Source organism: Melospiza georgiana, chromosome 28, assembly GCF_028018845.1.
Source record: "Melospiza georgiana isolate bMelGeo1 chromosome 28, bMelGeo1.pri, whole genome shotgun sequence".
In the NCBI taxonomy this organism is placed as follows: domain Eukaryota; kingdom Metazoa; phylum Chordata; class Aves; order Passeriformes; family Passerellidae; genus Melospiza; species Melospiza georgiana.
This window is the reverse complement of record NC_080457.1, coordinates 4,712,114-4,739,154: the sequence shown is the minus strand read 5'-3', so window position 1 is coordinate 4,739,154 and position 27,041 is coordinate 4,712,114. Positions and strand designations below refer to the sequence as shown.

At 46.2% G+C, this 27,041-nt stretch overlaps 1 protein-coding gene across 1 annotated transcript in view; it reads right to left on the bottom strand.

Annotated features, from left to right (window-relative positions):
- Nucleotides 1-27,041, bottom strand: part of MYO1D (myosin ID) — a 176,078-nt gene that overhangs the window by 37,592 nt on the left and 111,445 nt on the right. The window contains exon 21 of the mRNA XM_058041642.1: nucleotides 23,559-23,713. Within this exon, the coding sequence (XP_057897625.1) occupies nucleotides 23,559-23,713 (155 nt within the window). The remainder of the gene's footprint in view (nucleotides 1-23,558; nucleotides 23,714-27,041) is intronic.

Sequence of the window (27,041 nt, the reverse complement as noted above, 5' to 3'; positions counted from 1 at the left end):
CCTTCCTGCTCAGTCAGCCCTGCAGAATCTCCTTTTCCAGCCTGATGCTGCTCCCCTGCTCCTCTGCTCAGCCCTGTGGGATCCCAGCCTCCGCTCCAGCCACTCCTGATGGATCTGTCCCTTCCCCAGCCCGCTGAAGCACATGAGGATTTGAGGATTTTACAGCCAGATCCATTTTATTTCCCAAGACAAAAGGTTTTCCACTCATTTGTGCTCTCCTCCCTCCCCAACCTCCTCACTCCATGCTGTTTCAGCCTCATGTGAAGAGCACAAAAGCAGGGGCTGAAGGCAGTGTGAGGTGCTTGGTGTTGGGTGCTGCTGTGTTTAATTGCCTGCATGCCAGGGATCAAAGAGGCTGCACTGGGAAATGCAGGAGGCAGCAAGCAAGGCTCGGTGGAATTTGATGGCTGACTTTGTGCTCATTAACCCAATTCCTTTGAACTCAGGCAGGAGATGCAGGAACACATCACTGGCAAGCAAGCTCCAAGGGATGCCAAAAGGGATGAGCTGATGATGCTGGAATTTCCCAGCCTGTATGGAGGAAAATTTCCTTCCTCCATGGAGTGCTGATCCCTGTCAGACTGTCCAAAAGGCTGCTGACATGGGAACCTCACACCAGCCCTGCACTGCAGGCACTGTCCTTTGCACCCCTTCCTCTTTGCTTGGCAAAGAGTTTGTGAATTTGATAATTTATTTAATTTATTAATAAAAATATTATATTTTATAAATAGAACATAATTATTAATTTATTTAATTCATTAATAAAATATAATAAATTATATTTATATTTATATTTATATTTATATTTATATTTTTATTTACATATATATTTATATTTACAATACAAAAAGGCTGGAGAGGAGCATTTCACAAGGGCCTGAAGAGACAGGGCCTTGTGAATGAGTTGGGGGAATGAGTTCCCACTGCAGGAGTGCAGGGTTAGATGGATGTTGGGAAGGAATTGTTCCCTGGGAGGGTGGGCAGGCCCTGGCACAGGGTGCCCAGAGCAGCTGGGGCAGCCCCTGGATCCCTGGCAGTGCCCAAGGCCGGGTTGGACGGGGCTTGGAGCAGCCTGGCATAGTGGAAGGTGTCCCTGCCATGGCAGGGGGTGGAATTGGGTGATCCTTAAGGTCCCTCCCAACCCAAACCACTCCAACATCTGCTCAAAAGTGATTTCTGAATTGCAGAGCTGCCCCCCCTGCCCTCTGTGCCTCTGGAATTGTGCAGGAACCTCCTCCCTGTCTCACTGTCCCTGTGTCCCTCTGGGCTGAGCTGTGTCACACAGACACCAGGACATGGTGGTGACACAACTGTCCTGCATCCTGGGAAAAGAAATGGCACCAGGGATTGGTCTTCAAGTCCAAGATAATTTAATTATGGAATTCCAGGGTGGTTTGGGTTGAAAGGCACCTTAAAGATCATCCATTCCACTCCATGCTGTGAGCAGGGACACTTTCCACTGTCCCAGGTTGCTTCAAGCCCTGTCCAGCCTGGCCTTGGACACTGCCAGATGGGCAATTGTCACTTGGCATGACCTGCAGGCTCAGAGCTGGCCTGGCTCACTCACATTTGATCAATGGCCAGCCTGGAATGCCAGAGGGAAGGGGGCACACAGGAAGGTGTGGCTGGATAAATGCATTTCCTTTCAACCACTCTGCATTAAAACTCCTCTTCATTCCCCTGTTTGAAATTCATGACTTGGCCAAACCAGCAGAGCTGCCCTGCACAATCCCCTGGGCACTCCTGAGGGGAGAGCAGAGCCCACCCCCAGTTCAGCACCAGCAGGGCCAAACACAAAACCACAAAAACACAACAGACACAGAAACACAAAACAACCAGGCCAGACACAGAAACACAAAACAAACCAGGGCTCATTAGCACTGAGGGTGCCTCGGACCTGGAGACACTTCAGGGACCTCATTTGCTTATTTCCTCACCTTCATTTCATCACCTGCCACCTCTTCCTTGCTCGTTACCTCTGTTTAAGAATTTATTATTGCCTGAACATCCCCTGTGCTTTGCTTGCAGGGATTGCAGAGGCTGACCTGGCACTCCAGGCATATTTAGGGATATTCCAGCTGGGCAAGTACCTTGAAAAGGCAGTTCTGAGTCTGCTGGAAACAAAACAAGGAGGATGACAGGTGAAACAAGGGAACCCAGCCCATCAGGGCCTGGGTTGAGCAGGGCACACCTCAAAGGAGCCAGGGTGAGGTGAGGTTGTCACCCCACAGAGCTCCAGGCAGGTCCTTCACTCACTAAAACCCACCCCACACACCTGTCTAGACACAAAGAATTCCACAAATAAACCTGGAACCACCAAAACCCATGGAGGCACCATGGGAAGGCTCAGACTAAAGAAACTTTCCAAGGAAGAGCTCTCAGCAAGGAGTGGGAAAGGCACAAAGGGACCAAAGCTGTGCTGAGAAAAGAATTAATCCAGAGCCAGCTGCGCTGGCAGAGCTTTAGGAGAGGGGGAGTGAGATGTGGGGTTCCACACCTCAAAGGGCAGAGGAGATGGGTGAGAGGTGGATCCAGAGAGGGGGATGTTCTTCACAGCACCACAGCTCCAGGCCTCCCTCTCCCCTGACATTTACACCTGCTGAGTCCTTTGGAATGCCAGGCCCTGTCAGATCTCTGCTCTGAGGAAAGGAGATAAGCTGTGAGGGACAGGATCTTCAAAACTGCAGCAAGCCAAGGCCTAATAGGCAGGAATTGAGTTTAACCCCTGGGAATTCACCCTCAGGCTGCCCCAAAAGCCAAGGGCAGCTCCAAGGCTGGGAGCAGCAATCTGCACTGGATTCACAGCCTGGGACAGGGGGTGACCTTTGTTAAGTGCAGAGGAAAGTCAAGAACCTTCCCCTGGAAAGTTTATGGTTAAAAATATGCTCTTGGTAAAAAACCACAAAGCTGATGCACACTGAACCTCTGTCACCCCAAACTTCCTCTGCTGGTGGTTGATATTTGGGACTGAAGGCAGAAACAGAATTCTGCCTTCTGAAAACAGAGGTGCATTTCTGCCTGGTTCCCTTTGCTGTCCCCCAGTCTCACAGAGAGGGAGAACATGAATAAATAAATCAATGCAAAATGATTAATTTTTGCCAGGACACCTGAATAAAGATCAAAGCCAGCCCTGGCTCTGCCTGGCTCCTGTCACACCAGGATTTGTGGATTTCTCTGCACTGACCAAGGAATGCAAATGCACCAACTCCTCCCTGGGAAGCTCCAGTGGGAGGAGGAATCAGCTGCTGTGCCAAGAGTTTTTAGAAAAGGACTCAATCCTCAGGCATGGTGCTTTCATCCATCCCCTGCTGCTGGGGAGCAAAACAAATCCAACCCCAACCTGCCCTGTGCCTTTTCCAGACCTGCATCTGCATCTCCTGACTCAAACCCACCCCTGACCCAGGACTGAAGATGGTTTTCTCTGGGTTAACAAGCTTTGCAGTTGGAAGTGAATTGATTTCCAAGCTCCCAAGGCTCCTGGTGAGAGCAGCCCCTGACAGCCAAGTGGGGTCATGGGGTGTGTGTAGGGTCCTGCACATTCCCAGGTGTACCCTGCACATTTTTGCTGTCCCAGAGAGGCTCAGGGACCTCCCCAGCAGTGACAACAGAGCAGAACAGAGGCTAGGACAGAGCACTGAACCCCTCAGGGATATCCTTCCTGCCTGCAGCCAAACATGGTTGAATTCTTCAACCAAACCTGAGGAAGTTTCCTGACCAAGAACCCCTTGGAAATGAAGGTGACACCCAAAGAGCTTTTATCCCTTTGACTTTTAGCAAGCCAAGCACACCAAAGCCCAGAACTGGGTCAGGGCTGGCCATGCTGCCCTTTCCCACTCTATTTTTAGCTCCAGCTCCAAGCACAACTGCAGGAGATGTGTGATCACAGCTGACATCAGCCTTGCATGGCCCTGCAGGAGGAACCCAGGGAGTTCATGGACAGCAGTGACCCCTCTGTGCTCAGTCATTCATTTTGCTGCTTTTCTCCACATAAATATGAACAAAACCCATCTCTAATTGTGGTCATGGAATGGTTTGGGTGGGAAGAGACCTCAAAGTCCATCCAGTGGAAGCTGTTCCATCCATCCCAAGGCAGGGACACCTTCCACTGTCTCAGATGGCTCCAAGCCCTGTCCAACCCAGCCTTGGGCACTGCCAGGGATCCAGGGGCAGCCCCAGCTGCTCTGCCCACCCTCCCAGGGAACAATTCCCAATTCCCAATTCCCAATCTCCCATCCAGCCCTGCCCTCTGGCACTGGGAGCCATTCCCTGTGCCTGTCCCTCCATCCCTTGTCCCCAGTCCCTCTCCAGCCCTCCTGGAGCCCCTTCAGGGGCTCTGAGCTCTCCCTGGAGCCTCCTCCAGGCTGAGCCCCCCCAGCTCTCCCAGCCTGGCTCCAGAGCAGAGGGGCTCCAGCCCTTGGAGGATGTTTGTGGTCTCATCTGGACTCACTCCAACTTTTTAATTGCACCTCTCAAGTCTTCCTGGTTTTCCTCTTCCCCAATTCATTTAGAGGAAGGTTTGGATGTTCCTTCTCACTCCCCAGTGCCCTGCACTGCTGTGTTTGCTGTAATTTGTGAATTTAGGATTGAGTGTGTCCATAGAATGGGAAATTAATCCTACCTTTGCAAAGAATATCATGTCCCGTCCCTGGCAGTGCCCAAGGCCAGGCTGGATGGGGCTGGGACAGTGGGAGGTGTCCCTGCCATGGCAAGGGTGACACTGGGCGGGCTTTAAGGTCCCTCCCTACCCAAACCACTCCATGGTTCTGTGATTCCATGAATATCAGCATGCAGGAATCCACTGAAGCCATGGATTTATAGGGGATCACACCTGAAATGTTCTTTTCTGGTGGCTGTGAATCCTTCTGGGCTCACACCCCAGTGACACAGAGCAGGCTGTGCTTCCATGCCAGCCTGAATTCCCTGACCTCAAATCCAAACAGAATTCCAAACACATGGATAAAAATGCATCCTCCCAGGGGGGAATTCCTCCCCAACATCCCATCCATGGGGAAACCATTCCCTGGGTCCTGTCCATCCAAATCCACCCAGCTGAGCAGGGTCAGTGCTGCTGCCCTGGCCAGGGCTGGGGCAGGAGCACCAAGGTCACTCTGAGGAGCAGATTTGTCCCTGGGAGGGTGAGGCAGCTCTGGCAGTGCCACCTAAAGGAGATGGAGCAGTTTGGGGTGTAACCTCCAAGGCATCAATCACAGCAGGTGCCTCAGACTCCATGAACACAAAGGCTTTTCCAGTTTATTCAAAGTAAATAATGTGGCCACAGCCTAGACAGGAACAGTGATGAGCCAGCCTTGCTCACCTCAGTGTGTCACCAAGGTCTGTGGCACTGCCCCCACTCCTCTGGTGTGCCACAGGGCTCCCCAGGCTGGCACTGCCCAAGCCTGTTTGGCTGCTGGGGCTGCCCAGGCTGGCAGTGCTGCATTCATTGTTGGTTGGTCTGGAGAAAAGGAGGCTCAGAGGGGACCCTGTGGCTCTGCAGAGCTCCTGACAGGAGGGGACAGACAGGGGGACAGGGACAGGAGGACAGGGAACGGCCTCAGGCTGGGCCAGGGAAGGTTTGGATTGGATATTGGGAAAATTTCTTCATGGAAATGGTTGCCCAGCCCTGGCACAGCTTCCAGGGCAGTGTAGAGTCCTGATCCCTGGAGGGGTTTAAAAGCTGTGTGGATGTGGCACTTGGGGACAGGGGACAGTGGTGGCTTTGGCAGTGCTGGAGGAATGGTTGCACTCAACCTCAGAGGGCTTTTCCAACCCTGATTGTTGGGGAAGATGGAACAGGAAAGCCTTATCAATATGATTGTCTGGCAAAAGATCTTGAGAATATGGAAACTGTAAGTGAGATTGAAATGAAAGCAAGCTTTGAGATCCCTCAGTTACTGAACAACTGGAAAACAATGGTGTGGGCAGCTGAAGGTGATCCCCTTTTGATGGAACAACACCCTCTGCTTGCAGACAGACCCAAGGGTCAGAGCAGACCCTACAGCTTGGCAGAAGGGGCCCAAAGAGGAGTTTTTAGGGTTTAAAATGTAACACAGGATGGTAATGTAATGATTCTTATAGGCTGTATGGAAATGCTATAGGATTTGTATCTTGTACTAGATTGGTTAGTGAGAATTAGAATATTCAACACAGAAGAAGATTTATTGTATTGGAATGGGAACTTTGCTGTCTTAGCTCTTAGCTCTTGTCTCTTAGCTCTTGCCTTTGATGATCTTACCCCTTTCACTCTCTTTTCCTTTTACTCTCTGCCCCTCTCTTCTCTCAGCCTGCTCTGAGCTGTGTTTGGCAGCTCCCAGCAGGGCCCTGCACCCAGGCCCTTTGCAATAAACCCCAAATTCCACAACCTGGCTGCAGAGATCTCTCCTCTCCATCCATCACCACTGTCCTACCCCTGACACTCCTACAGCTGATGATTTTATTGCTCTGTGCTGAGACCCCTCAGGCTGAAGCCCCAGCACTGAGCCCTCCCCCTGCAGCTCCTCAGTCCCTCCCAGCAGTGGGAGATGTGTCACTGTCACTGTCACTGTGGGGTGACACATCCAACACCTCCTGCTGCAGGGGGTGTGAGAGCCACACCAGGCACTCCCTGACTCACCCAGGTGTGAGTGAGGCTGCACCAGCTCAGCTCCCTCCAAAGCTCCCTCTCTCCCAAACTCTGTTTTCTGCCCAGTTCCAAGCTCATCCTGCTCCTTTCTCCTGTCCTTCAGGACTCTCCTGGCCAGACTTTTAACATTCAAAAGTCTTCATAGAATTCTTTATTATAAATCAATTTAATTCCAGCCCTGAGGAGCAGCTGGGCAAACACATCCCTGACACTGCAAATGTGCAAAGAGAGGCAGGGATGAAGGCTCTGGAATTGGCTCCCTCATCCCACCTGGCCCAAAGTGGGACCTGCTCAGCTGCTGGAGGCATCTCCTGCCTTGGTTTGAAGGTCCTGAACTCTGAGCTGTGGTGGCATTTCAGAGATCTTTGTCCCCTTTTGTCACTGCAGAGGGGCAGGAGGCTCCTGCAGCTCCCACTTGCAGCCCTGGGCAGATTCCTGACATCACAAATGATCTAAAATCACCTCCCCTGGTACTTAAACCCCACTTCACACAAGCCATGCCTGCTGGGAGTGATTTTTGGGGTTATTTATTTTTGGGGTTATTTACTTTTGGGGTTATTTATTTTTGGGGTTTTTGCACCTCATGTTCCCTGGCTCTGGAAAACAGGATCCTGTCCTGCCTCACTCTCCAGCTGATGCTGAGCAAGGCAAAACCCAACATGTGCTGGTCTTTGAGGTGACAAATTGATGAGTAAGTGTTTTAATCACTCATTTTATTCTCTTCCAAAGTTCCTGGGAAGGAAATGTCACCATCTGAGTTTGGATGTGAACACCAAGGGTGTGTGTGTGGGGCTGGAAAGTTTGCAGCAGCTCAGGGTCATTGGGTTCCAGCACCAAAAGAGCTTTGCTTTCCTCTTTTCCACGTGAAAAAGGGTAAAAGATCCACTCAGCAGATCCTGAATGTGGCTGGAGGCTCCACAGAAACATCTTTAATGCTTCCATGAACAGCATCCCATGAGATGTTCTTGAGAGGAGGAAGGGCTACACTGAGCTTTCAAAAAAAAGAAATAATCCCAAAAAATCAATAACCCAAAAAATAAACAACTCCAAAAAATAACTCAAAAAATAAATAACAAAAGAAATCAATAACCCCCCAAAATAAATAACCCCAAAAAATAAATAACCCCAAAAATAAATAACCCCCAAAAATAAATAACCTCAAAAAATAAATAACCTAAAAAAAATAAATAACCCCCCAAAAATAAATAACCCCAAAAAATAAATAACCCCAAAAATGAACAACCCCAAGAAATCAATAACCCCAAAAATAAATAACCCCCCAAAAATAAATAACCCCAAAAAAATAAATAACCCCAGAAATAAATAACCCCAAAAAATCCCTCCCAACACTCCTGCCCTGTCCCTCAGCACCTTTTCCTTTTCCATGTGGGATAATTCTTGGAGGGCTGAGGAAGCAGCAAGGCAGTGACTGCCCAGGGGCTGGGGATTTCAGGGTTTGTCTCTTTAATCAAAACAAGGAATTTTCACAAAAAAAGCCTCCCAGAGAATGATCTTTGCTACCTCTCTCCCTGCCTGTCAGATCTCAGGCTACAGCAGCCACAGAAAGCTCTGTTTCCCTGGGAAACCAAGCTAAAAATAGCAGGGCAGGCTGGGGAGACTGGGCTGGGGGATTGCAGATTGCAGCTGGAGATGGCACCAACCCAAAAATGGATGGGGTGCAGGGTCCCCCTGCTCACCCTGGTGCTCAGGACCCCCAGGACATCCCTGCAGGGTGAGAAGGATCCTCCAGGCTGGGCAGGGAGAGCTCAGCTCCTCTGGGGATGCAGCAGGGCTGGGATCCATCCCTGGGGCAATGGGAGGTGTCCCTGCCATGGCAGGGGTGGCACTGGATGGGTTTAAGGTCCTTTCCCAACCCAAACCATTCCCAACCCCCTTGGGGTTGTTTTATTGCTTGGCTGCTCTCCACCTGAGCATCAAGGAAACATCAGAGTCAGAGTGCTCCATCCCTGCAGACACAAACTGGGGGCAGGAAGGGTCCCCAAGGCCTGCTGCAAACTGGCATTGCTGGGAGGGAGCCTGGCCCCTGAACAGTCCCAGGAGTGTGGCCACGTTTCTCTTCACAGAGAAAAACAAGGCACAATTCTTCCCAAGAATGTTTCTAAATTTCACATTCTATGAATCTCAGAAAAAACCAATTTTTATCTCATTTGCTGTACCTACATTTGTGCAAAACTAAAATACAATATAGAAATTCTTTACCCAAAATAATAATGTTTTGTTTCCTTGGCCTATCAGGGCCAAGTGTGTCTGTGTATCAGGACTGTCAAGTGACAGTCACAAAATTCTGTACAATAAAGTGCAGTTATATATAATTAAATACTTAACAAATTCAACTTAAATATAATAAATAATGTAATGTAATGTAATGTAATATAATGTAATGTAATATAATACAATATAATAATACATAATATATATAATATATAAAATATAACATATATAATATATGTTATATATAAATTTAATATATTACATTATATATTATATATTGTATATTATATAATATAGTATATAGTATATAGTATATAATATATAGTATATACTATATACTATATAGTATAACGTAATGTAATATAATATAACAATATAATATAAAAATAAATATATAATAAATAAATATAGATAATATAAATAATATAATAAAGAAATTAATTAACCTTCTAATGTAAATAAAATCCTCCTCATCATCCCTCCTAACAATACAATACAAGAGGGTGGCACAGGGTGGAGTCACCCAGTAAATCTCCCATAAATGCCCTTCAGGGAGGCAGCAGACACCAGGCTGGGGTGATGCACAATGAAAACCACATTTCCTTCACCAGGATCAGCTCCTGTGAGCTCACACAAGGAAAAGTAGGAAGGGGGGAAAGGAATCATCTTTTGTGCATTTAATTCAGTCTAATTACTGGGTGTAATTAGTCAGCCTTGCCATGTAAGAGCCCATGAATCACAGCTCTGGTACAGGATGGATGGGGCCATGGGGATGGAAAAATGCTTCATTCTTCCTCCCTGTGGCCTGGGAATATTCATTTACACCATGGAGGTGGGTGAAGTGAAATGAAAGCAGAGGAGGAGATAAGACACAAGCCCTGCTCAATGTCTGGAACTGAGGAACTGAGGAACAGGCTCTGGGTGCTCTGGGAGGTGGAATCAGCTGGGACATGTGGACATGCTGGCATTAAAACCCACTGAATGTGACCAAGATTCTCTGGACAACAACAACACTGCTGTGGTTTCCTTCCCCTGCTTGCTCTGTGTCCTTCTAAATATTCTGTTACTGTTCCCAGACGAGCTCCCATGGACACAGCAATATTCCTCTCTGTGACCCCAACTTCCTCCCAGTGAGCCCCATTTTGTGGCAAGAGCTTCTCTGGCAGCTCCATGGAATGGTAAATTAATCCTGCTTTTGCAAAGAATGTTATATCCTATCCCTGGAAGTGTCCCAGGCCAGGCTGGATGGGGCTGGGACAGTGGGAGGTGTCCCTGCCATGGCAAGGGTGGCACTGGGTGGGCTTTAAGGTCCCTCCAGTCAATCCCAGTTTCCTCCTGTGGTTTGGGAGGGATGGGGGTGAGGAGTGCCATGCCTGAGAGCAGCACCCACAGCCCAGTTTCCCTGGGGAGGCACCAACACCCACTCCAAAGGCTCCAAAGTCACTTGACAAAGCTCAGCCACCACCTGGGAGTTACCCCAGCTGGAGGGGACACCATGGCCATGCACTGAGGGGACACCAGGGGTGAATTCCTGCTCCTCCCAAAGCAGCACTGAGCTGTTCCCATGTTTGTGCTCCTGACCACTTAGAGGAGAACTGAACATCCCTTCCAGCCTCACTTGGAGCCAGAGACTGAATGAATTTCCACAGATCCTGAGTGGTTTTACAGTGGGGCTGATTCCCTCTTGTCCTGCCTCCTCCATGGGGACAGCACAGAGCAAAGTCCTGTCCTGGGAAGGGAGGAGAGAGGGCAGGAACACCAGAGCTGCTGGGAGAGGGTGGAAAATACTCCCTCAGCACCTCCCATCCTCAGTGGGAATAACCCCCAGTGCAAGAGAAAACAGGAATTTTCTGTTTGCTGAGAAACCAGGAATGATCTGAATTATCTGGGGAATTCTCTGAATTATCTGGGGAATTCTCTGAATTATCTGGGGAAGTCTCTGAACAGCTGCCCAGGGCAGGGCTGGAGCCCCCATCCATGGAGGGGTTAAAAGCCCTGTGGATGTGGCACTTGAGGACAGGGGTCAGTGGAGGCCTTGAACAGCTGGACTCAGATCTTGGAGGGCTTTTCCAACCTCAGTCTGTGATCCTGTGGACTTCAGGAAGCTGAGTTTGTTATTTACACCTAAGCCCAGGGCTCTGCTCTAATGACACAGTTCTGGGGTGCCAGGAAATGCAGAAGACAGGAGGCACAGTTTATTTTATGCATTTTTATCCATGTGTTTGGAATTCTGTTTGGGTTTGAGGTCAGGGAATTGAGGCTGACATGGAAGCACAGCCTGCTCTGTGTCACTGGGGTGTGAGCCCAGAAGGATTCACAGCCACCAGAAAAGAACATTTCAGGTGTGATCCCCTATAAATCCATGGCTTCAGTGGATTCCTGCATGCTGATATTCATGGAATTGCAGAACCATGGAGTGGTTTGGGTAGGGAGGGACCTTAAAGCCCACCCAGTGTCACCCTTGCCATGGCAGGGACACCTCCCACTGTCCCAGCCCCATCCAGCCTGGCCTGGGACACTGCCAGGGATGGGACATGATATTCTTTGCAAAGATAGGATTCATTTCCCATTCCACGGACACACTCAATCCTAAATTCACAAATCACAGCAAACACAGCAGTGCAGGGCACTGGGGAGTGAGAAGGAACATCCAAACCTAAATTGGTAAAGAGGAAAACCAGGAAGACTTGAGAGGTGCAATTTAAAAGCTGGAGTGAGTCCAGATGAGACCACAAACATCCTCCAAGGGCTGGAGCCCCGCTGCTCTGGAGCCAGGCTGGGAGAGCTGGGGGGGCTCAGCCTGGAGGAGGCTCCAGGGAGAGCTCAGAGCCCCTGAAGGGGCTCCAGGAGGGCTGGAGAGGGACTGGGGACAGGGGATGGGATATTGGGAATTGGGAATTGTTCCCTGGGAGGGTGGGCAGGCCCTGGCACAGGGTGCCCAGAGCAGCTGGGGCTGCCCCTGGATCCCTGGCAGTGCCCAAGAAACACCCTGGGATAGTGGAAGGGGGTGGGGATGGATGGGCTTTAAATTCCCTCCCCTCCCTAACCATTCCATGATTCCATGAATATGCAAAATGCTGATGACTTCCCATCCTGCACTGCAAACCCATTTACAACAACCCTACAAAAATGAACCAAAGCAGGTGTAAAGCATTTGTTAAATAAATAATCACCTCTGCTAGAGTATTTCCACCAGAAAAAAAAATAATTATGCTCAACAGAAGCCTTTGAAAACACAGCTCAGACTCTCCAGGAGAGAGCTAAAAGCCTAATTTTCCTGAAAAACAAACAGAAAAATTATCAAAAGATGAAGGCATGCCATGATTTAATGGCATCACTTCAAACAATAGCTCTGCCTGCAGTCAGAGCATGAAGCAGGGAGACCAAAAATGGCAATAATACATCACAAGTGGGGGAGAAAAAGGAAGTCTAAATGATGCAATAAAAAATAAACCATGGCTTTGAGAGGCTCCAGTTAAACAAGCAAGGGGCCACGTTGTGCATTCATTATCATTCCAGCAGCAATTCCCTGGAGGCTCCAGCCAGCAGCACTGCAGCACACACCAGAGCAGCAGCAAAGAGCATTTTAAGTAGGTCACCAGTAAATATGATCATGATGGAGCTTTTTTTTTGTTGTTTTTTGTTTGCTGTCAGTCACTGGGGCCCTTAACTGAGGGAAATGCTGGAGAAGGAAAGAAATGATGGAAGAGAATTCCAAGGAAATATGTGGCAGCCTCCTGAAAGCAGCAGCAGCAAAAAGAGCAGCTCCAGGGCTCCCAGTATGAACTGGGATTTCAGGGGAAGGATGGGGACAGTGGGGAAATGCAGGCTGGAATTTAAGGCCCAGGGATTTAATGGGATCAGAGAATTATCCTCTTTCCTTTCAGTTTCCTTTTCCCACCTCTCAGGAATTTTGTACTGAAGAAATCAAGCTCAAATCATCCACCCCAGTGACTCTCTGGGCAGTCCTGCAGTAGGGGAAAGGAAATTCAAGAAAGGAAATTCAGAAAGGGAAGGAAATTCAGAAAGGAAGGAAATTCAGAAAGGGAAGGGAAGGGAAGGAAGGGGAAGGGAAGGAAGGGAAGGGAAGGGAAGGGAAGGAAGGGAAGGGAAGGGAAGGGAAGGGAAGGGAAGGGAAGGGAAGGGAAGGGAAGGGAAGGGAAGGAAGGGAAGGGAAGGGAAGGGAAGGGAAGGGAAGGGAAGGGAAGGGAAGGGAAGGGAAGGGAAGGGAAGGGAAGGAAGGGAAGGGAAGGGAAGGGAAGGAAAGGAAAGGAAAGGAAAGGAAAGGAAAGGAAAGGAAAGGAAAGGAAAGGAAAGGAAAGGAAAGGAAAGGAAAGGAAAGGAAAGGAAAGGAAAGGAAAGGAAAGGAAAGGAAAGGAAAGGAAAGGAAAGGAAAGGAAAGGAAAAAAGGAAGGAAAAGGGAAAAGGAAGGAAAAGGGAAAAGGAAGGAAAAAGGAAAAGGAAGGAAAAGGGAAAAGAAAAGGCCCTCAGGCTGACTCCAGCAACAAAGCAGATTTACACAAAATTTCCCTCAGCTCATCCTCAATACATCTGTTTTCAAAAGGGGGAAAAAAAGCAATGTTTAAGCAACAGCTAATCAAAAGTGATTTAAGGATCTGAAGGGCTGAAATGAAGCCAACACATTAAAACTCACCACAAAATTACCATAACTGCACTTATGCAAATCTTTCTTATATTACATCAAAACCCCAACACTGCTTAATTTAGGAATTTGGCAGAGCAAAGGGGAAAGAGGAGAGACATGGACCAAACACACTCAGAAATGTGGGTTAAAAATGACAACCTGCTGTAGGAGGATTTGTACAGAGAGCAACACTCCAGGCTCAGTGGATTGAGTTAATTTACTTCAGTTTTATACCAGGAATATGATTTTTTTCTAGCCTGATTTACAGCACAAGCTTTAACTTTTAGCTCACAGATTCAGTTCTGTATCTATTGAAAAAAAAAAAAAACAAAACAAAATAAAAGCTCTAAAATCTGTCAGGCAATAAACAGGCCTTGTTTTTCCAATGTTTAAATTCTAATTTATTTGACCTCAACTTCAGAAGGAATTGTTGGGAGCCAATATTTAGTATCTGATTAAAAAGGTCCTCAGACATTTCCAAAAATGCCAAGCCCCACGCTCAGGGTCTTCAGCACGTTCAGATTTTATCAGTGAGATCTCCACATATCCAGAAAAAACCCAAACCCAAACCTCCCCTCTAAGCTTAACCTTTGAGTTATGCGAAAAATCACTAATTAGAGTCACTAAATAGACTGAAATAATTAACTAGAATGATTTTCTGGGATCCCAATGACTTCTGACAGAGCAGCCACAGAAATGCCTTTTGGAGAACAACTCAAACCTGAGCTCAGGAGATGCAATGAGCCAGGCCAGAGGAGAATGGGAGGAAAGGAAACTGAAAAAAGCAGTTTTGGCTCTGCTGAAGATGCACAGAGAAAAAGAGCAGGAAACCTTTATTAATCTGTATTTTCATGATACTTTGTTTTATGTAAGAATGTAAAAAATGGCCGGATCAAATATCTAATATATTAATCAATATCAACATTTAATATTCCCTTGAATATTAAAAAGAAAAATGCATATTTTCCTTATCATTTCAAACATGACCAACCTACTGATCCTCTTTATTTTATTAAATTTCCATGTCCCTAAAAATATTCAGGCCTTGAAAACCATTGCTGTCCTCATTTTTACAGAAACCTCTTTGGGACTGACCCTGAGAGCTCTCCCCAAACTGAAGGAGTGCAGTTAAAGGCAAAGCTTTTCCTAAGCTTGGCTCAGGCTCTGGAGCACACCAAGACCTTTAGTGGGAATAATGAGAGCCAAGGTGGGAAACTGGCATTCATATTTTCTGGAAAAATCCCTTTGCTTAGGATTTTGCTCCTGGGAAGCTGAGAAGCCTCAGAGAAAAAGGAAAACATGAATTATCTGATTTGCTTCTCCAGTGTTTTGTAGCTTTGGAATGTGTTTGGAGATTGTTTACCCACAGGTGATTGTTCCATTGGATTCTGCTGTGCGTTGTTTTGATTCAATGCCCAATTACAGTTAAGCTGCATTGAGGCTCTGGAAAGACTCACAAATTTTCATTATTATCTTTTTAGCCTTCTGTCTGTATCCTTTCTGTATTCTTTAGTTGAGTTTAGTTAATTTTTAAAATATAGCATAGTATTTTACTATGTTATATTAAAATATATATAGTATTATACTCATATAATAGTTATCATAATACTATATATATTGCTATTATAATACTGTATTATAGTATATATATATACAGAATTATAATAGTAATATATATAGTATTATAATAACTATTATAATACTATATATTTTTATATAATATCTAATTATATATATTTATCTAATATAGTAATATTATATATATTATATATTATATGTTACTATATATAGTAATATATATTAATATATACATTATATTATATTATATTATATTATATTATATTATATTATATTATATTATATTATATTATATTATATTATATTAATTTTATACATATAATATATAATTATATATTATATATAATATATTATATATATTATAGTATATATATAGTATAATATATATACTATACTATATATAGTATTTTATATATATATATAGTATTTTTAGATATAATATAGCATCATAAAATAATACATTAGCCTTCAAGAACATGGAGTCAGATTCATCATTCCTTCCTGCCACAGGGCACCACACAAATACAAGAAGGTGGGAAACCCAGCTTGCAGTGCCTCACTGGGAACAAAGGGGCTGCACAACTCCTGGTGGTGTTTTAGCATCACCCACAAGGTGGTTTTGGTGCCTGAAGCTTTGTGAGCAGCTCCTGGTGCTGCCAGCCCAGCCCAGCCCCTTTGCAGAGCCTAGATGAACAGCCTGGGCTGGGATCCCAGCACTGAGCTCAGCAGGAGCTGCACAGGTTGGGAGCTTTGTGCTCACACCAAAACCCATCTGTGTCTGTTTAGGGTCCCCAGGGGCTGTTTGCAGCTCAGGGCTGCACACCCAGGGGGTTCTCCCTCTCCAGGAGCTCCACATCCCTCTGGCACAAACGTCAACCCCTTCCTCAAACCACCCCAGCACGTCCAGGTTTTGAGCTTTGGGCTGTTCCCAGTGCCCAGCCCGTGTGCCAGGGCAGCTGCTGGGGCAGCCAGGCTGTGCCAGCCCAAACCCAACCCAAACCATCTGGGATTTTGAGATTTTGGGATGCAGCAGAGGATTTGGGGCTGTGTTTGTACCATCCAACACTTTTTAGGAGATGCTTCTGTCAGGTTTTAATGGGGGCAGGGTGATGGTTCATGGAATCATAGCCAGGCTGTGCCAGCCCAAACCCAACCCAAACCATTCTGGGATTGAGCTGGGGATGCTCACCTGGAGAGAAGACCAGGGGTGACCCCACTGTGGCCTTGCAGGGTCTGAGGGAGCCACAGGAAACATGGAGAGAGAGGATTTCCAAGGGATGGAGGGACAGGGAATGGCTCCCACTGCCAGAGGGCAGGGATGGATGGAATATTGGGAATTGGGAATTGTTCTCTGCAAGGGTGGGGAGGGGCTGGGATGGAATTCCCAGAGCAGCTGGGGCTGCCCCTGGATCTCTGGCAGTGCCCAAGGACAGGCTGGAGCAGCCTGGGATAGTGGGAGGCATCCCTGTCACCCTTCAGAGCTTTAAGATCCCTTCCAACCCAAACCATTCTGGGATTTTGGGATGCAGCAGAGCATTTGGGGCTCTGTTTGTACCATCCAACACTTTTTAGGAGCTGCTTTCTGCTTGTGTCATGTTCTAACGGGGGCAGGATGATGGTTCATGGAATCACACAATCATTAAAGCTGGAAAAAACCTTTAAGATCATCAAGTCCAACTGTCAATCCAGCACCCTGCTCATCACTCCAGTGCCACACCCATGGGGTTTCTGAACATTTCCAGGAAAAGCAAAAAGTGTGGATTTGTGTCAAACTTTCCAAGTGTTGAATGAGCACCGAGAGCTGCAGCTCAAGACTGAAAATAATAATTTGTGATAATGAGTACACTGAGCAGAGCCCAGAGCCAGATAAAGAAGAGCTTTGTAATACAAGAAACTTCCATTTTCTATTCCCACTGCTGAAGGAAATCCCCAGTTCCCAGCACTAGCAGGGAAGCTGGATTGGGCAGGGTGGCTGTGGGATGCAGGAATTCCTGATCCTCAGGGCTGATTACCGAATTGCTTTCTGATCATAAACATCTCAAGGAGAGCAGGGAGCTGGACAGAACCTCATAAACGACACAGAAAATGCTGAGGGCTCTAAAAAGAAAATTAATATTTAAGGGTCTGAGGCTTCTGAAAGCCTGAGGGAGGAGCAGGAGGAGGAGGATGAGGAGGAAGATGAGGATGGCTTTGAGTTTCCTACTCCAGGACTGGCTCACCTCTTCTGTCAGTCTCAATGCTGTTTTTCCCCCCCAAACCACAAAAAATCCAGTTCCACCCTCGTGCTTTAGCTTGTCCAAAGATGGGAAGGATTCACCTGTTTAACCCAGCAGATCCTTCAGCTGGAGACAGAAAATGAACTGGGAAACTCAAAGAACTCTGCAAAAGTCAGTGAGAACAAACATCATTTGGACAATATCACACTGGGGTGGTGGGATGGAGAGCACCTGTGGTTATTGGAGAGGATCTGTGGCCACTGCAGAGGGAACTTCTGCATCTCTGGCGAGCACCTTGGGACACTGGAGAGCCCCTCTGGTCACTCAAGAGGATTTTTGGGTCACTGGAGATCTATTTCCCAGGAATTACAGTTACTGAGGAAACCTGGGTCCAAATTTCCAAAGTAATCCAGGATTTTTAAGGGCCAGAACAACTCCAGAAAACCCCAAGAGACACCATGATAATATCAATTTCCTTCAGCACCTCAAGCCCCAAACTTCATTTTTACTCCCAGGAGGACCCTGGACATGAAGCTTTAGCATCCAGGAGCTGCTCAGAGAAGGGAAAGCACCAAAGTTACACAGGGCTGCTGGAATAAAGGATAAAAAGGAATAAAATTGAATCCACTTTCCAGAGAGTTTTGTACAAAATTGGGGCTGGCACACAATGGCAGCAGGGCACAGGCAGATTAGGGAAGGAAAACTGACCAAAAAACCTCTCTGGACTCAAAGGAAGACCATGAAACACAATTAATTGTTACTATTTATGTTATCAGACACAAGAATGGACTTTTAGATGCAGAGGCTGGGACTCAAAAAAAGGATTCACACAAACTCATCAGCCTGGGGACAGCCCAAAGCCCTCCCTGGAGCTCATTGTGTTCCCAGTGTCACAAACCCAGCACTGAGGGGTGGGAAATGGATTTGTAGAAAATTCCTAAAGTTTGATAGAAGGTTTACTTAGAATGTATCTGTGTGTAAACCTTGAGATAAGAAATGCTGACTTAGAAATGCCATGGAATAGGACAGACATTGTTGAGAGAGAAATGGAACTAGAAACAAGTTTCAAAGGATGGTTTTGTAAATAAGATTAGATATTTTAGAGAAATAGAACTGTGAAAGATGCATTGTAATAAGATTTCATGAAGGGTAATTTGAGATGTTTGGCTTTAAGGCATTTACAGCATGGTGCAGCAAAAGCTGATAAGAAATACTTATAATGTAGTGTAATTTAAAATAGTTATCTTTTGATTGTAATAGTGAATTATAACATCTGTATTGTCTCACCCTTCACATGAGACTGAAAATTGAATAAAAATTTTTAAAACATCTCTCAGTTACCCATCTCTGGGTCAGAAAAGGGATTAATCCAACACTGAGGGAGACAAATCTGTTTTTCCATGTCAGGAACACATTGAGAAGTGTAACAAAAAATAATTTTCCACTGGAATGTGAGCTGGGGAGGCTTCCCTGGCCAGGGCCCCACTCAGAGATGGAGGGTGAGCAGCAGCAGCAGTGGCAAGATGAGTTTTGAGGAAGGGAATTATCTTCTTAATGAATTCCCTTCTCACAGGACAAGTGCTTGGAAAAAGTTGCAATGAGAGTTTTCCAGGATGTACAGGGATTAAACCAGAGGCAGTCTCAGCAGGGTGCAAATTTCTACAATATCTTTCAACAAATCTTTCATTTGTTGTCCCAAGAAAAACTCATTTCTCAACCCAAGTTACAACTGTGAGGTGGACAGAGGAATTACCAGAGCTGATTATTGGGGAGCATGGAGTGGTTTGGGTGGGAAGGGACCTTAAAGCCCACCCAGTGCCACCCCTGCCATGGCAGGGACACATCCACTGTCCCAGGTGGCTCCAATTTAACATCTGTAATTCTGTAATAAATGTAATTTCTGTATATATATATTATATACAGAATATATTTATATATATAGTAAAAACATATAAAAATATAATATATATGGTAAAATATAGATAAAAATATTATTTATATATATTATATATTGAAGATATTTATATATATTATATATATTAAAAATACATAGAAATATATTATAGAGTAAAATATATAGAATTATATAAATATATATTTATATTATATAAAATAGATTTATATTTTATATATTTTATATTTATATAAAATTTATATTTAGATTTATACATATTTATATATTTTACTATATATAATATATATTATTATATAATATATATTATATATATTATATATAGTAAGAATATATATTAAAAAATAACATATATAGTAAAAATATGTATTTTATTTATATATATATATATATATATATATATATATATATATATATATATAAAATAACTAAATGAATCCAGGGCACACAGATGATTAAAATTGGCTGACAGGTCCCAAAGAGCCATGGAAAATAGAAAATTATCCTCAGGCAAGTGATTTTCTGCTGGAGTTCTGCAGGGATTGCTTTGACTGCTCTTTTAACTCCCTCTTCCCTCCAGGAATGCTGGAAGGAGCCCAAGGGCTGAGGCTCAGGCAATGTGGGGATTTGGGAACAAAAAGCACTGGAGCAGCCAGTCCCTGATCCCAATGTGTGGGCAGGCAGAGAGAACAGCCCTGGCTGCTCCCAGAGGGCAGGGAATGAGCCCTGGGGACAGGATGGGCCTTGGGCACCTTCCCTGGGGACCCTCAGATCACCCACATGGGGGGGACCCCACACAGCTGGGAGCACAGGGGGGTAACCACAGCTGGGTGAAGAGCACCCAGAAAACCCTCAGCGCCCTGCACTGCTGGCTCCAGACATCCACAGCCTGAGGGGCCCCGAGGATGTAAAATGGAAAATACAAATCCTTCCCTTCCTGCTCCCTGCCTTGGCACACCAAGGATGAGGGCACTGAGCTCAGCACAGCCCCTTTGCTTCCTGCTGGGCACCAAGGGCAGAAACCTGACCCAGATTGGCAGAACCCAGGAAATTGCTCTGGCTGCCCTGGAGGATTTGAGACCCTGCCCAAGGGACTCAGAGACCTTGGCACAGAGCCCAAGACCCCTGTGCCTTTGATTTAGCCCTTGGAAAAAATAATTACCAACCTTATATGAAGAATTACAAGCCATTAAAGTTTAAGTAGAATGATGGTGAATTTATCATGGGGTGAAAAATAGATTTTGGGGTTTTCAGAATGGGGCAAGATGGAGGAATTGGGGTGTGTCCAGCCTTTCTCCTTCTTCTTCTTGGCCTCTATCTTCTGGGTGATGGTGGCACTTTTGGTTTAGAGTAGAAGCTCACTGTCTAACATAGGTGATAGGTATTGGGAAGTAATTGTAAATATTGTTCATGTAGGTTTTAGTATAAAAATATAACACCAGTATGAATGGACCTCAGCAGGCCAGAAAAAGAATTTTATAGATAAGATACAATAAACAACCTTGAGAATGAGAACTGAAGAGTTCTAACTCCTTTGACTGCCAGGCTGGGAAAAGAGACTTTCTAACACATCTCAGGGTCACTGTGAGCAGCAGAGATGCTGAGAGCAGATTTCACCAGATTTCACCCACCTGCTCCTGCAAGGCTCCACTGGATCCCCCCAGCTGTTCCAGGCACTCCCTGATCCCAGCCCTGAGCCAGGCAATTCCCAGGGGAGCCCATGGACACTGCTCACTGCTCTGCAGGCACACATGAACTTTGTGTTCACTACATCAACACCTCATCCAGCTTCCCATCATTTCCATTGGGAATTCAGCTGCATTGTAAAAAACCCCAAATCCAGCTGACTCAGTAGAAGTGTGACTTGAACTCCTGTTGACTCACTAAAAATGTCACAGCTCACAGCAGCCTCATGATCGTTTTGTATAAACACTTATTTGTGAACCACAACCTCAAAGTAAGACAATTCCTACCAGGAATAACTTATAAAAGACACAGCTTTGTGAAGCTTTCATGGGTGATGCAAAGAACTGTGAATCAGGCAAAACATTCCCAAATGTGAAGCCTTTGTGCCCAAAAGCAGCACTGAGAGATGTCACTTCTGTAATTGCTCTAAAATGTCCAAGCTATTTCTTGCTGAAAATACCCAAAATTCCCAAACAGATGGGTCAGCGTTGAAGCTCCCAGTTCAAAGAGTTTGGAACAAAAAATAAAACCTGATAGAAAGCATCTGGATGAGAAGGTTTGGGTGACACCATCAGCCTCCTCCTCCCCTTTCCTACACCACAGAATTCACTGAACTCACATGGTTTTATCACACACAGTTAAAGGATCATCACCTATCAGCCTAGGACACCTCAGCACTGCCAAAACCTCCCAGCAGGGACTCAGGATGGGTGCTGGGATGGCTGGAAATTGATGTTAATGCTCAGAGAGAGCCCCAGAACCCACAGGAGCTGCTCCCCATCCCAGCTGGAGCAGAGCTCCTAAACCCCACCATGGGTGGGATCTCCCAAGCAATTGAACTTTTAGGGTTGAGATTTTCCTGCTGGCTCAGCCTCAGCTCCTCCTCAGGCAGGGCAGAGAAACCCGACCCTGGCAGGGCACACCCTCAGCTAATCCTGCTAATGAGGAATTCCCTGGCTAATGAAGAATTCCCCCGTTAATGAGCAATTCCCCCGGTGCCTCCCCAGCTCAGCTAATCCCATCCTCTGACAGCAGTTTGTCACTCTAGGAAAATGGAAAGTGATGGAAAACATGAATACATTCCTGAATGTTTTGATTTACAGATATTGCTTTGAAGAGGGAAACCATGATATTTATATATTTGGGAAATTAAATGCAAGTTGTCTTGTGCATTGCCCTTCATCCAGGAACTTTTATTGGATGTTGCAGAAAAATGGGTTCTACAACAGCTCTCCCATTTACCCAGCTGAGATTTGTCATTTGAAGCACTAAAATAATGCTAATATTGTGTTAAGTGGAGCTGATCAGCACATAAATATATTTAACTGCCATTTTCCTACAGACAGGGATTAGATTAAACCAAATTCTTTTGGAAGATAGAAATGCCATTGTTAAAATCAGTGTAAGAAACTGGAAATCAGCAATTCCCACCTTTAGGAAGACAATGTGCAATGTTTCAGGCTGTGGTCACAACATCTTTGTTAAACTGAAACCTCTGCTTGAGGCTGAGTGGAGACAGGTGACACAAGGGCTGGGGGGACCAATCTGAGCAAAATTAAAAGCAATTTTGGGTAATTGGAGACTGTACAGAGGAACTGGAGTGTCACCAAGAGTGTCACAGCCTGTCCCCACACCAGAGAGCTGGCAAGGCTCTGTTTGGGAATCCAGGGACTTCCAGGATCCCCAAACAAACATTGCCTTACAGAATCTCCTGAGCCTGCAAGAGCAGCTGCCTTTGCCATGAAATGAGATTCAGGTAAAAGCAAAACCAGATAATGTTTCCTGTTGCTTTGCAGCACTGAATTTCCCCAAACAAGTTACACCAATGCTGAGAATTCATCTCCAAAGGACTCAGCCCCTGTCCAAAGAAGCACAGGCAGTACACTGTGGTGGTGGTGGGAGGGGCTGGACCAGCACAGTTTTCTTGAATTCATGGAAAAATACCCTAAAGTGACCAAAATTCCCTCTCATTTTTGGGCCACTCACAGCTCTGTGTGAAGATTTACCTGTAGAGTTCTGTGGAGGTTGTGAACAGCAAAGCCAAGGCTGCAGGTGCTGGCAGCACCATTCCTGGTGGGAATCAGGAACAGGAACTGTTCTGGAACAGTTCCTCTGGAACAGCAGGAACAACCCAAAGATCTGCTCACTGCACACCCTGGAGCTCCTTTCTGTGCCTGGTGCTGCCTGGAATTCATTTCTGGGCTCCAGGAGCTCAATCCCAGATACCCCCACACCAATCACCAGCTTTGGCTCAGGGATTTACAGGACAGACAGACTCCAGGGAGCACAGATGACATTGCACAGCAATGATTTACTGCTCAAGCAATAAATCACCTGCTGGTGATTTATGGTACTGGGGCAGGGGTCAATCTGAGCAGAGAAAAAACTCAATTTTCATTTTAAATATGAAGAGTTTGGCTGCAGGAAGCCCTCAGGAGCCACTGTGACACACTCCAAGTGCACCTTCAGTGATATTTGTCCCTGTGGCTGTCACACACACACAAGGAAGGCAGAAGAGGAACACAGAAGAGGGAACCAAGTGTTGCAGGTAAAAAGTGTGCCCAAAAAATGCCAGGAAGAGAGGTCACTGTGGCAGCCCAGCACCACAGTGACTCCAGGGATGGTCTCCACTTTAAAATGGGTGTCCAGCAGCCCCAGCCCAGCACTGACCTCTTGAAGTGACTGGCCAGGACCCCCACGAGCTCCCCAATCCTGCTGTCGTTGGAGGGGTCATTGCTGAAGAGACAAACGATGAGATCCTTGTTGTCCTTGGTGTGGAACACCACCAGCTGGTCCTTGCCGTTGGAGACACTGAGCCCCACCAGCTGAGGAGAGAAAGGGAGAACAGGGTTATAATGATATAAAAATGTTGATTGTTGATTCCCCACCCCTGGAGGTGTCCCAGGCTAGGCTGGACGGGGCTTGGAACAGTCTGGGACAGTGGAATGTCACTGTGATATTTTCTAGAAAATTCCCCTTGTCCAGGATTCTTCTCCTGGGAAGCTGAGAAACCCCAGAGAAAAAGGAAACCAATATTATCTCATTTGCTTCTGCTGTGTTTTGCTGCTGTGGAATGTGGTTTGGACATTGTTTATCAACAGGTGGTGTTTGATTGGTTTCATGTGACTTGTTTTGACTTAATGACCAATCACCATCAGCTGAGTCAGGGCTCTGGAGAGAGTCACAAGTTTTTCATTATTATTTTGTTAAACCTTCTGTAAGTATCAATATGATATGACACGACACAACACGACATGACATGACACGACACGACACGACACGACACGACACGACACGACACGATATGATATGATATAATATAATATAATATAATATAATATAATATAATATAATATAATATAATATAATATAATATAATATAATATAATATAATATAATATAATATAATATAATATAATATAATATATAAGCCTTCTAAGAACATGGAGTCACATTCAGAATTTCCTCCCTTTACCAGGAGACCCCAAAAATCCCACAGTGGGAGGTGTCCCTGCCATCGCAGGGGTGGCACTGGATGGGCTTTAAGGTGCTTCCAAGCCAAGCCATTCCCTGACTCCCTGATTTCCCTGTGCCCTTGGCACTGCCAGGCTGGTTCTCTCCTCTCCAGGATGCCCCAGCAGGGAGCTGAGGGGTGGCAGTGGGTGGTGTCCTCCCAGGAGCTGAGCAAGCACAAACAACAGCGGCTCTGTGGATTCAGCAGCCTGGGAGGTGTGAGGGAGAGTCCTCACCGTGCCTGGATGGTCCCAGCAGCTCCTGTGTCACTGCTGTGTCCCTGTGTCACTGCTGTGTCCCTGCTGTGTCACTGCTGTGCCCCTGTGTCTCTGCTGTGTCCCTGTGTCACTGCTGTGTCGCTGCTGTGCCCATGTCCAGACACCTCCTGTGTCTCTGCTGTCCTCCTCTGTCACTGCTGTTGCCCCCTGTCACTGAGGTGTCTCTGCTGTGTCCCTCTCCCTTACCTGGCAGCCCCTGTGTCACTGCTGTGCCCGTCTGTCACTGCTGTCCCCCTGTGTCACTGCTGTGTCACTGCTGTGCCCCTCTCCCTCTCCAGCAGCCCCTCTGTCATTGCTGTGCCCCTCTCCAGACACCTCCTGTGTCACTGCTGTGCCCCTCTCCCTCCTCAGGCAGCCCCTCTGTCACTGCTGTGTCACTGCTGTGCCCCCAGGGCCACGGGGCACACAAGGATGTCCCCAGCTGCTCTCCCATCACCTCAGGTCACAGCTCTCCCCAAACCCCCCTGGGTGACCCCACTGAGTCCCACCCTCATCAGGAGTGTCTGTCACCCTCTGTCACCCTCACAGGAGTGTCTGTCCCCCTCATAGGAGCGTCTGTCACCCTCACAGGAGTGTCAGTCACCCTCACAGGAGTGTCTGTCACCCTCACCAGGTGTGTCTGTCTGTCCCCCTCATAGGAGTGTCTGTCCCCCTCACAGGAGTGTCTGTCTGTCACCCTCACAGGAATGTCTGTCTGTCCCCCTCACAGGAGTGTCTGTCTGTTCCCCTCACAGGATGTCTGTCACCCTCATAGGAGTGTCTGTCACCCTCTGTCCCCCTCACCTGCCCAGCAGCCTCTCCAACCCTCGCTCTGGGAAACCAGAGGTGTCTGAGGCTGTGCCAGGGCAGGGGGATATTGGCAGAATTCCAGGTGGATATTGGCAGAATTCCTTCAGTGCAAGGGGTGAACAGCCCTGGCACAGCTGGGCTGGAGTCCCCTTCCCTACAAATGCCCAATAAATTGTGCATGTGGCACTGGGCACGTGGTTTGGTGCTGCTGCTGCTGGACTTGATGATTTTAAAGGTTTTTTTCAACCTGAACAACTCTGTGCCACTGTGAGTTGCAGGTAAGAAGAATTTAGGAAGAATTTGAGTCACAAACCCTGCAAAGCCTCAATGATTCCCATGTTCAGGCATGGATTAAGGTCTGCCTCTCCTGACAAAATAAAAAGGTGCAAGGGTTTGGTTTGGGGATTTCATTTTCTGGCATTTTCTTTTTGCACTTGGCTCATCAAAAGCTTTGTTATCATCTCACAAAGGAAAAAAAAGGGAATTTTTAGGAGGGGCAATCTGGGAGCACAGGTTACTCAGATGAATATTAGACAAAGCAAGAAAAGGATCTGTGCTGGGGAAACAAAGTGTAAAGAGGGCAAAAAAAGCCTCAAAAAGCAAATGCAGCAGAGCAGAGAAAGGAAAACAGAATAAAATAAATAGAATATAGTAACTGGGATAAAATACATAGAATATAATACATGGGACAAAATAAATAGAATAAAATGAAGTAAATGGAATATAATGAATGATAAAATAAAATAAAATGAAGTAAGTAGAATATAATGAATGAAAAAATAAAATAAAAGGAAATGAAATTAAATATAAAGTAAAATAAAATAAAATAAAATAAAATAAAATAAAATAAAATAAAATAAAATAAAATAAAATAAAATAAATGAAAGCATTATGAGTATATAGAGAACACAGAGGACTTTCCCTGTCCATTAAAGGGCTTCTTTGAGCCATCCAGGGATTTGCAGAGGGCAGCCCCATTCCCCTACAAGTGAGAGGCACCCATAAAGCATTTTGGTGAAATTAAAATCTCATTATTCCCTTGTTCAGGGGAAAAGGCTCCTGTCCAGCTGGAGATTCCCAACCCCTGCCAGCCCAGGGGGCTCAGGCTGGCTTTGCTCACCATGTGTTATTCCCAAGGAAGCTTCTCCAGCAGCTCTGGATGCCTCAGCCCCCCCAGAAAAGCCCAGCCCAGCCCAGCAGCCTGCTCTGTGCCCTATTTTTGGGATCACACTCCCCACAAGGTGCAGCCCCTGAGGTTTTGTTGGTTTTTCCCCCAGCAATGAGGGGCAGCAGCTGCTGACCCTCCTGTCACCAGTTGCCCCAGCACAGGTGGGGTTTATTCCCAGTTCAGGCTATTTTGGGGCTGTGAAATGCTTTCCCAACAAGCTCCACCTCGTGCACAGGCATTGACAGCTGTCTGGCTTTCCAGTGTCCCTTCAAATTAATTTGCATGCTTAAATACCCTCCTGTGAGCACAATAGCACCACAGGGACTGCTGCCATCAAGGTTTTAAATGTGCAGCGAGTGTGAAAGATGAACAAGTCGCAGTGTTGGATTTGAAAAGGCAATTTAA